Source organism: Branchiostoma floridae, unplaced genomic scaffold, assembly GCF_000003815.2.
Source record: "Branchiostoma floridae strain S238N-H82 unplaced genomic scaffold, Bfl_VNyyK Sc7u5tJ_355, whole genome shotgun sequence".
NCBI lineage: Eukaryota > Metazoa > Chordata > Leptocardii > Amphioxiformes > Branchiostomatidae > Branchiostoma > Branchiostoma floridae.
The window spans coordinates 34,256-45,839 of NW_023365812.1; the positions used below are offsets into that span (position 1 = coordinate 34,256).

At 40.2% G+C, this 11,584-nt stretch overlaps 1 protein-coding gene across 1 annotated transcript; it reads left to right on the forward strand.

Moving 5' to 3' along the window:
* Positions 1-3,107: 3,107 nt before the first annotated feature.
* On the forward strand, positions 3,108-11,575 carry LOC118408699 (the record flags this gene model as incomplete). Its single annotated transcript, XM_035809554.1, has 4 exons — positions 3,108-3,332; positions 6,502-6,975; positions 8,177-8,428; positions 11,180-11,575. Coding segments are annotated over exons 1-4 (1,276 nt in total), but the record flags the coding sequence as incomplete, so codon positions are not given.
* Positions 11,576-11,584: the final 9 nt, after the last annotated feature.

An 11,584-nucleotide genomic window follows, 5' to 3' on the forward strand; every position in this document is an offset into this window, starting at 1 on the left:
AACGCGCTAACAGATTTGCGTTCACTTGTCGAGGTAATCAAATCCATATTCAGCATTGATAAATCTACCCAGGTATCATATTCAGGGCGAAAATGCTTTCGTGCTAGTACGATAGTTAGGTCCTAATTTACATAATTGATGTGTTTTGATATGCCTCAGTTACATCTCACATGTCTGGGATCCTATAATAAAATACTGGGGATTTAGACATTCTCATTAATCATGCAAATTAGCTCATGATATAATTCTAATTCTGTAACTCATTATCCAAGCACTCTACAATCTACAAACGGAAACCATGACCATCCGTGAACTCGTCTCTGAGTTATCCTGTTTTATAAGTCTGAAACAGTCATAAATCGGCACCCTCACTAACAGGCTAAGGAAAAACAATTTTCACTCCGAAAAAGGAGGGTCACCCCCTGAGAAGAATTTGAGTTTGTCTCCGGTGTTCGCAGCTGTTTCTCTGTATTCCCTTTGGTGTAATCGCATGAAATTCGTCATGTCGTCTTTCCGTAGCTGCGTGATGATGCACGTTGTTTTTTCTCCGTAACTGTTCTTATAAGTAACGTAATAATTCATGTCTACCTTGTCCCCCCCACCCAACGACCAGGAGGTCAATGTACCAGCTAAATAGGTAATAATTGAAACATTGTCCATAAGTTCACGATATTGTCGTTGGCTTCTGGGAGGGGGGAGCGGGTAACTGATTGTCATTTGGCGCTGAATGAAATTTGTTCAAGCAAATGCTTTGGTTATCTTGCAGCTTGTCAGTAGACACTCATGGGATTGAAGGATCGTCGTGATTTTTGGCACGTAAACAGCTTGAGTAATGATTTAGACAATTTAATTCAAATCAAAACAAGAGCTTATTTGAGAGTTTATAAATCTATTACCTTTCAATATGTGACTCTCTAACATATGACATATGTAGTAACTTAGATAGAGAGAAGTGTCGATAGATATCCAAATGATTTAATTTGCATAATTGATAAGTAAACACTAATTCAAAAGTAGTAAATAATGGTCTTTTCATTCTTGTGGCATTTGGAAGAATTCATGCAAATTCTAAAAAAATATTGAATTAAAGAATATCAAGCCAAGCTTAAGTAGACGACTTTGTCAAGTAAACAATACGAGCGATCGCTGTTGTTGTTTACATCCGGGGTATTCGACGGCTGGTGCTACCAGGACTTCAGTAGATTGGATTAAAAATTCATATTTAAATAAGCAGATCAAATTATGGCTTAATATGTAAATCATCCTTTGCCAAACATTTGCTTTTTGCCTACCACTGCGTCACCGAGACATCATCGCGATCGCTCGTTGTAAAGGTGCTATCAAATCAGTCACGTGACCCTCCCACTTAGCATCGTTCATATTTCCAAAACGGCGCCGGGACCGGCAGCTTTCGTGGACGAAATTTAAAGGACAACAAAGCTCAAAGAAAATAATAATATTAATCCTATGTACGATTTGTGTATGTTCCTTTTTTTTTTAATTTCCGTAGGCATTCCGACTGGGCCCCCGGTTTGGCAATGTAATTAACCTAACAACAGGTGAGCGTTGGGCACAAACCAGTTAAAAGATTGATGAGGTCTTTTGGAACCCAGGCGTATTTTGATATATACTATATCAACATTTTTCATCAAAGAAAACATATCTTCTATGAAGTCTATATAAGATCTAACCATTTTCACCGAATTAGTACGCTATACTTGAAAGTTTGTATCCAAAATGACCCCCAGCAACTTATGCATCATTTATCACAAAATTACAATAAAATAACAGGCCTTCCACCTCATTGCTTTTATGGCAAAAAAGTCCTGGTTGCTTAGAAGAGTAAAACCCACTACTTCGAAATAAATAGTATTTTAGTGTAAAATACAGTGGTTCGACATTTTGTATAAATTATCAAAATAAGCACTAATTACCTATGCTAATGCAAGAGAAAATGTTTTAATTAATCCAGAAACAATATATAGTAAGACGACATATGATATGTACATAAGGAACCTACAATACTATATGGATGATATCCTCTGAGAACCGGAAAACTGATGCGAGCGTGCAAATGAAAAACGTTTGCCCAACAAAAAAGCGTTTCCTTCAGAGACCCTTGAAAATCAAACAATTTAAAGCTGAAAATTACTGAAATTGAGATGACTGTCCTGATGAATGTGATCGAGATACGAAAACTACTTTGTATTTCCATATAGCATGGGTTCTCTAGTTTTACATACCAAACATTACAGCTGAAACATAGACGTACTATGGAGGGCATTAAAAAAATGAAAGCAGAATTTGCATCAAGGTGAATTTCAGCCATTTTTGAGACGATTTATCTGCCATTCGCCAGTGGATCTGGTAGATGGTTTTAATGTTGATAGAGAGAGAAACATGTACCTGTCGGGCAAACTAAAAGTTTATGACAAAATCTTTGTACATAGAACCACGTTAGAATGCAAAATACACAAACACTCAAGAAATCAGTTAAAACTTTTGAAAATCATATATTCACTAAAAAAAAGATAAGTTCATTTTGCTGGTGATGTAATAAAAAATGTGCTTGCTAACAGATTCTGTTTAGGACTAAAACGTGAGATATTTCGGGCAAAAAGTCTCCTATGCCCGTTTTTATTATACTTTTGTAAAATTTAAGCTAAAAACTCTTATAAATTGCAAAATATCAATGTGAATGTACCTAGGATGGTCCCTATACCTTTATGCTTCGCCAGAAGGCTGATGCTGTACAAGTGGGCCAAGACATGCCCAACAATAACCCGATTATACCTTGGCTTGTGACACTTTCGGCGTTTAAGGTGTACCCATCAGTAAAGCAATCAAGAGACAGCTTGTTCCATACAGGTGGAGTTAAAGGAAAAGAAGATCCCAGCGTGGAACTTCCTATTTAGATTCGAATGAAAGCTCATCTGTGTTGGTAAAATCCATAGTTACAAAGGTTGATCTTGATTCCAACACAAGGAAGACACCATGAATACTCGTTCGATCTCGTTTGTGGAGTTAGGAAGAAGACAGGGTCATTTGTTTCAGTGCAATTGGCGAAACGTGTCATTGTCTCTCCTCTGTAGATAAGCCGTGTGGAGAATTCCCGTGGAAATGGAACCATGATGTAAATGTACAATGTGACTACGGTTCCACTGAGGTACTGATCAAGATGAACGACGTGGAGGTCGTGCGAGGCTACTGCAATGTCTCCTGCCGGAATGCTGAGCTGTTCCTCGATCCACCGGTACAGGGGGATCCTCCCTCTCATCACTACTGCTTCGTCAACAACGGCACCTGGAACGGTACCGAGCCTGTCTGTATCGGTAGGTGACAACTTTGTTTCTCTGGCCGCACCTACGTTTAGTTACCTTCGCCGAGAAGGTTATATTTTCGGTAGCGTTTGTATGTATGTATGTGAGTAGAAGACCAGCATAACTTGAGAATGCCTTGATGGATGACATTGATATTTCTGATAAGATCTGGAAACGATTAGATTTGGGGCCCCTGGCGGCCTGTTGCGGTACTGCAGCGGAACTTCCTGGTTTGATATTCTGAACATGCTGCGGCTATAATTTTTTAGTGGTAGACAGCTCAAGGATGGGCAGTAGGCCCAAGTAAGTAAATAAGACAGCTCTTGATGCCGAGAGTTTGGGGCGCCCTAGCGGCTTGTTTTGGACCTGCAGGGCAGGTTTAGTGCCAGACTTTGAAAGGGAATAACTCAAGAAGGGGTTAACGGGTTGTTATGATTTTTGGTATGTTGAAAGCTTAAGTGATGCTTCGTATAATGACATATAAATTATGCAAATTTATACCTAATTTGCACAAATAATTAGGAAACCATGTAAACACGCTCATCAATTGCATAATTAACGAGAAAATGCTATATAATGTCATTGTGGTAAATGAAGGGAACTTCTTACTTATGTTATGTACTGGTGAACATCGTTGAACTAATGTTCAAAATGCAGACCCTCATTTGCATGAATTATCAGAAAATGCGATAAAAGTACTTCTTTCTTAATATAGATTGTGTATGTTTGGTGGAGGGGATGATCAACTAATATGATTTATGCAAATGAGAACATCATTTGCATAGTTTATGACAAACACAATTAATACAGCAGTTGCAAATGTTAGGATCATTTGGTAAAGATATGGGGTCGTGGAACTCTCATTTCTAATTGGGGGCGTGAGCCGGGTTGCTAGCGCGGATAGCGTTTATGACGGGGGAGTTCGCACATCCATACCAAATGGTTATAAGTGAATGAATTTTATTGCATATCCATGCCCCATGGGGCTAAATACAGTCAGTTTGGTACAAAGGGAGTAAACGGAAAACTATACATATACTACAGTTTACATGCTTCTTCTCTCTTCTTAAAGCATTTGTAGACGAACTTACAGAGTTTTTCCAGTATATCGTGGTTAGATGATGACATAAGGTATTTGAACAGATCCTCCTACATAGTCTATCATCAGGAGGAGTTCGGTTATATCTACCAGTTTCAATTTCCGGTGGGTGATCGCTGATCCTTAGTTTGGTCATGGCTCGGCGATAGCTGAAATTTGCTATATCCAGGTATTTTTCTCTTTCATACGAATGCTTAAATTTTCTGTAAGTTCTTAACTTATTTCCTTGATTTTCCTTCGTGCCAGGAGAGTCAAGATCCTCTTGTACACGGAGAGCTTCAAATTGTAGGCTACTTGTTGGTACTTCTTTAAGTAATCTTTTTTAATACTTATACAACCTTGTATACACTTCGATGGTACATTATGCCGAAGGGCGGTTATACCGGCTATATAGATACAGATGCAGAAGCTTGTGTTACGCCGAAAAGAGGTTATACCGGCTACATAGATACAGATGCAGAAGCTGCTATGTTACGCCGAAGGGCGGTTATAACGGCTATATAGATACAGATACAGAAGCTGGTGTGTTACGCCGAAGGGCGGTTATACCGGCTATATAGATACAGATTCAGAAGCTGGTGTGTTACGCCGAAGGGCCGTTATACCGGCTATATAGATACAGATACAGAAGCTGCTGTGTTAAGCCGAAGGGCTGTTATACCGGCTATATACGAGGGGTGATCAATAAGTTCTCGGCCCCACCTAGAAATGATAAGCACAGCTCATATTTTGAGGCACAACTTCATAGTATGAAGCCTTTTATCAATATCCTCCAAATTACAAATCATTGGAGTCATTACTTTCCAGGCATTCGTTTTTTTCTAAATTAGAAGGTAAGTGGCGAGAAAAAGAAGGGTGAAGTGTGATCAAACAATTTGACCCGCACACCTCAGGTTGCAGATCAATTGTCCACTTTGTTTTCGTTATCCCTTACCTAACGTTACTGGGTGTCACCTGTAACGTAATGATCACAATAATTTGAATTTTGGTACACATTTATATAAGACTTTATACATGTACGTGAAGTTATCAATAAGTCCTCGGCTGTACCGAGAAATAATAAGCACAGCTCAGATTTCGAAGCATAAATGTCAAGTATGAAGTCTTACATAAATATGTACCAAAATTCAAATTATTGTGATCATTACTTTGCAGGCGACACCCAGTAATGCTAGGTAAGGGAGAAGGAAAAAAGCGTGGACAATTGACAACTTGCGCTGCTGGAAGTCAGACACCCAATTCTTTTTGCTTGAAATAGGAAGAGAATCATTATCAAACATTTTGACAATGCATATATCTTTTGTTAATTTACGGCATGGGGAACTCGACGCACACACGTCTGATCACAATTCACACCACTTTTAGCCACTTCTCGCCACTTACCTTCTGATTTGCAAAAAACGAATGCCTGTAAAATAATGACTGAAATGATTTGAAATTTGGAGGATATGGATAAAAGGCTCCATACTATGAAGTTGTGCCTCAAAATTTGAGTTGTGCTTATCATTTCTAGGTGGGGCCGAGAACTTATTGATCATCCCTCGTAGATACAGATTCAGTAACGTCTTGTCTTTGGTTTATGTCCTACAAGATTCCGCCTGATGGTGTTGATTGGTCTGAATTGACACTGTATTCTTTTGCTTCTGAACAGTTTGAATTTCCAGTGTTAGGTTTTTCTTCCCCATTTGTTTAGTTATACCCAGGAGTTTTCGCTTTTCGACAATATCAGCCATTTTCGAGTGTACAGTATAGGTAATCGGTTTGATTCCATTTGAATATAGTAAGCGAATCACTTGACTTGAGCACACAGCCCACCCCCACCCCCGCAACCCGAAAAATTACTAAAACTGCAGGAGATTTAGGAAACTGAAACTTGATTGTTCTTAACGATATAGGGATATCCTTCATTTTTATATAAGGTTTATTTCTTTAAAAATAGTTCCTGGAAGAGACTGGTCGCTGGACTTGCGGGTGTGCAGCCTTGAATTGAGACCGCAGATAAACTATGGTGTGTCCTCTCAGTAAATCCGATGACAAGTGTTGACGCTTCTTACTAATCTGTATTGTCTCCTTTTGTCTCAGGTGGGTTCGACAACTCGGTAGTAAGAGAGAGCGAGACGAACCGAGTCCGGCTGGTGGGGGGAGATTTCTACGGCTGCGTGGAGATGTACGATGACGTCACGAGGCAGTGGGGGCCTGTCAGTGGTCTGGGCTTTGCTGAGTATTACTATACATCAAACAGGGGGCCTCTGATGGCCTGGGCTGACCTAGTCTGCAGGGATGTCGGCTTTACTGGCGCTTTGGCCACTCACGCGTACCCAAAAGGCAGTTCCTTACTCAACCCCATATCAGACTACTTTCACCCCTCCTACTCTAGACCTAGCGACACCGGGCCCATTTTCTTCCTGAACACGAGTTCCCCTGTGGCAGAGCGACGATTTCATTACCTGCATGAGACCGTGGAGAGGGTGGACCGGGGCGACTGCACGGTATCAGAGATCATATCAGACTGTGATCAATACCTGATGTGTTTGGCCTGTCAGAAGGAGGTACAAAGTGAGTTGTTGGTCCGAATGACATTGTGTGCGATGTACAGAAGTACGTAGAAGTCGCCATCAAATTAGCATAGTTTATTCATATTTAGTCATGCAAGATATTCTACATAACATAAGGTTTCACTTAATATGTACGAAAATAACAGTAATATAGCGAACAAGCGTGAAAAAACATTGTTAGAACTGAAATTAACGATTTTCGTTAAAAACGACTGTCAACAAATGGTTGCCATAGCAACACAAAAAATGGAAAATTTTCCAAACTTGAAATTGTTGTGAACTAAATTTTAGGAAATCTCACTAAATTTAGATGGCTCTGGGGTACGACGTTCTCCCGTTATGTGACATGAAAATTGGCACAGGCTCCAAAGCATCCCCAACCCCGTCTGAATACGGTTAAGGTGTCTGTGCTCATAGGACTTGGCTTCCTCTGTTGTTATGATGGTGTCCGCTCTGTGAAACAGGGTTTTGATCACGCCAATGCCTGTTCCCAGGGATCACTAGATATGGTCCGTGTAGGTTGGTTTCCGGCAGGCATCCATTGATATGCCATCTTCCTCCACTGACTTTAGAGTCGGGAAGTGCAGTGTTTTGTTTCAGCTGTACGTTGTTATGACACGGAAGAAGAGTGGTGGATGGCACTCGAAACATTCAAAAGTACATCTCCGTTCTAATCAACTTTTATATATTGAGAGGTTGAATTGTATTTCAATATTGTTTAACTGGATGTCTAACCTTCAAAAAACGTCTACTGTATCGAGAAAACGATACACGTATCCAAGGCTTTTACTTTGACTTTTTTTAAGTCCAAAAATAAGTCTCAAAATCTCAAGTCCGGGGTGACTGTACCTCCTATACCATGTGGGCCACTTTCGCCGAGACAGACTAAATTATGTGAGCTAAAAGCAAAAGGATAACGGTTAAGATGAAAAGGTGAAAACATTCTCGGGATCGTCATTTCAGCTGCCCACCACTGAGCATGCGCACTATGTTTGTACAGCTAACTACTGTTGTCCTCACCTCCAAGATCTTGTATTACCCTTGGCAGCTTTGATGAAAAGTTTTTTTTTTTTTTTAATTCAATACAAGCAGTCTTGTGACAGTGTTATCCTGGCCATTGATTTAGCCACTGCGACCAGAGTTTTTGGCTGCTGGATTGAACGAAGTACCAGTGACCCGTTTTGCACAATTCCCCTCCACAGAGAAGCCGTGTGGAGATTTCCCGGACATATGGAACACCTCTGATGTAACGGTACACTGCGACTACGAATACCGTGAGACATGGTGGGAGCCCAGCGTGGTGGATGTCCTTGGACGCTGTACTGTTTCCTGCCTGGGTAGAACAATGCTTGTGGGGTCATCTCACCCATCTGGAGAACTCGAGGCTATCGCCCCCTACTATTACTGCAACGCCAACAACGCCCAATGGGACGGTGTCGGACCCATCTGTATCGGTAGGTGGGGGTACCGGTACGGTGTACCGATAAAAAACGGTTTTTGTCCGGGTTTGCTATCTCATGTTCTGAACGAGCTATTGGCACGGTTTTGAGGTGATAGCTCTTGTGTTTAGGAAGGAGTGACATAGGCTTGGGCCCCCTAGCGACTAGTTTTGGGATATCAGGGGCATATTTGTCAAAAACTTCTTAACTTCACTTCAAGTGGATAACTAAAAAAGGGAACAACAGATTTTCGTGATTTTTGGTCTGTAGATACCTTAAACAATATTGTACAAGATTTAACACTAATTATGAAAAAAAAATAGGGTACATTTGCATAATTAATTAGAATATTCTATAACCTCAGTTTTTTCAATGTATCTCTTGTCCTGGATATGATATGGTCTTGGCATTTGGGTGGTAGAGAGTGTTTAGCGTCATGACAAAGTGAGGCAACGTTCCACCCCCTGACATTTAATTTTGGAACTGCAGGGGCATTTTTGTCAAAAAGAAGATAACTAAAGAAAGCAACGACGGATTGCCATCATTTTAGACATGCTGGTAGCTGCGGCAAAATGTTCATAATGATAATGGTATGTTATGCATATTTTAGGCTTAATTTGCATAAATAACGAGGAAATTGTATAATTCCATTGTTTTCATTAACTGGACTTCAATAAATGCAACACATGTAAATTATGATAGGTGGAACATAAGCAGTTACCAAATATACAAGGAACTGATTTGCATGATATATGCAAAAAATTCAAATCCGCATAATGACTAATGATGGGAATTTTATACTTGTGACACGTGTACGTTAGTCAATGCTGAACATCAATATGCCTAAATCATGAAAATGTGCAAGTCATTTGCATAAAATTTACAAAAGCTGTAAATATTTCATAGAGGTATGAGGTCACCGAACTCTAGTTTGTAAATGTGCCCGTATTTCTGTTGATATGATCACAGATGTTTACTTTGTATGATGTTTAAATTGTATGATGAAACTTGGAAAGTTGTGTTTGTTGTTGAATGTGATATCAAGGGCACTTGCCACACACAGGAGACCGTTTTTTTCCTTGACAACAGTGCCCTACAGTCATAGTGTAAAACAACCTTTATAAATACAGTCTGGCCATAGGATAGAAGGCGAATACTAAAACATCAGAAAATGTACAGTTTAATACATATAAACCATAGCGCCTTCGCCATGGCAATGTATTTTTATTGCCACACTTTTTCTTACTGGACCGGTCCGGAAAAGCCGGACCTGAAAAAATTTTGTCGACCGGAAGTTGGACCTATTGTAAAATTAATAGATTATATGATCAGGCATTCATACCATTTGGGGCTTACCGGTCGAAGAAAATATGAAGAGCGATGTAGAGTAGACTCTATTGTCATTTCTGCCAAGTTTTATAGTCAATCGTATAGAGGCAGTTAGCGTTGTATAATTTCAAAACGCGAGTGGGAACTGAATACTCCACAAAGCAGATTTCTTTGTAGCGAAATGGACCATTGTTTTGAGTATCGTCCATTCACAAGCTCTGGGCTACTAAATCAGGTTCAGGTCTGGGCCTGAATTTTCGGTACCGGTACCCACCCCCGGGCCAGTAGGTGGCACTTTTTTTCTGAGCGTACATGAGTTTTGTTTCTAAATTCATTGTTTGCTTGTGCCTTTACATACGTTTTGTTCCTAAGAGAGATCAAAACCATCTTTATTGAGTGTTAGACATACAAATACAAGATGAAAGACAGATAAAATACCTAGGTCAACCCTGTTTCTGGACTTGGTGTATCGTGTGCGTCGGACTGCTGAAATACAAACTGTTTTAAAAATTTTTAACATATTGCACAAGAAGATGCCAAAACTAATGTATTGCACTAATTGAATATTGCACTATTTCATGTAACGTTTACTTACAACTAAAATTAACAGCAGCTTGAGAAAATTCCAAGAGTTTTTTCCCACTCAACTACATTTCTTGCACAATATATAACATTGCTGTGCATTTACCTTATTTTTTTTTGTTTTTTTGTTACCTCCATAAAATGCCATGGAGGTTACATTTTCACTAGCGTTTGTCTGTCTGTGTGCAAGATAGGTCAAGAACCGCTGGATGGATTGGTGTAAATTATGATGTAACATAAGCAGATACCAAATATGCTAATGAGGAACCCAAGCAGTGTTTTTCTAATTCTTGATTGGTCAGTCCTAGAATCGAAATCTGCATGTGAAAGGAAATGATTTGTATCATCAGCAAATAGGATAAAACAAGGTAATTGGGCAAGATCCAGCAAGATCATTAACATATGTATCAAAAACAATAGGAGCCTGGACTGATTCCTAGGGAATTCAACAATCTACCGGGTTGCATGATGATTAAAATTTAGACCGAAGTAACATTTAACTCATACTGTAACATCTAACTCTAACATAATTTTTTTTTATTATGTGATTTTTGGATCACCTTAGATGTTTCAGAAACTCATTATTGACCGAGGGCATTCCATACGTTGTGACTAGACCATTGAGGATACGTCAACACAGTAACTCATTTGTAGTGCGGAAACGCCAGTTCTCGTCAGCAATGAATAACGACGTATGTTTAATCATTAGTCATGACAATCCTCGTCTCTTTTAAAAACAATAAGATACGAAGAAGTTTTCCATCTAACAACACAGCGGGTTAAACTCGTCACGCATCATCAGGTGACAATTGATAACGATCCTTCACTAATTTATACTCTCCTCTTTGATAACAGGTGAGTTTTTCTCTAACTCGGATGTTAGAGAAAGCAAAGCCAACCGAGTTCGGCTGGTGGGGGGACAGTTCTACGGCTGCGTGGAGCTGTACGATGACGTCACACAGCAGTGGGGACCTGTCGTTGGGTATGAGCACCCGTCACCGGTCACGCCGGATACCCGGATGGCCTGGGCCGACCTAGTCTGCAGAGATGTCGGGTTTACTGGAGCTTTGGCCACTCAAGGGTTTCTACCAGGCGAGTCTGAGCTCACACCGATGTCAAGCCACTTTTACCCCTCCTACACTAGGCCTAGCGAGACCGGTCCGAACTTCTTCCTGAACACCAGTTCTCCCGTGGTGGAGGGACGAGTTCAGCACCTGTACGAGACTGTGCTTCGGATAGTCCAGGGCAAATGCACGGGAT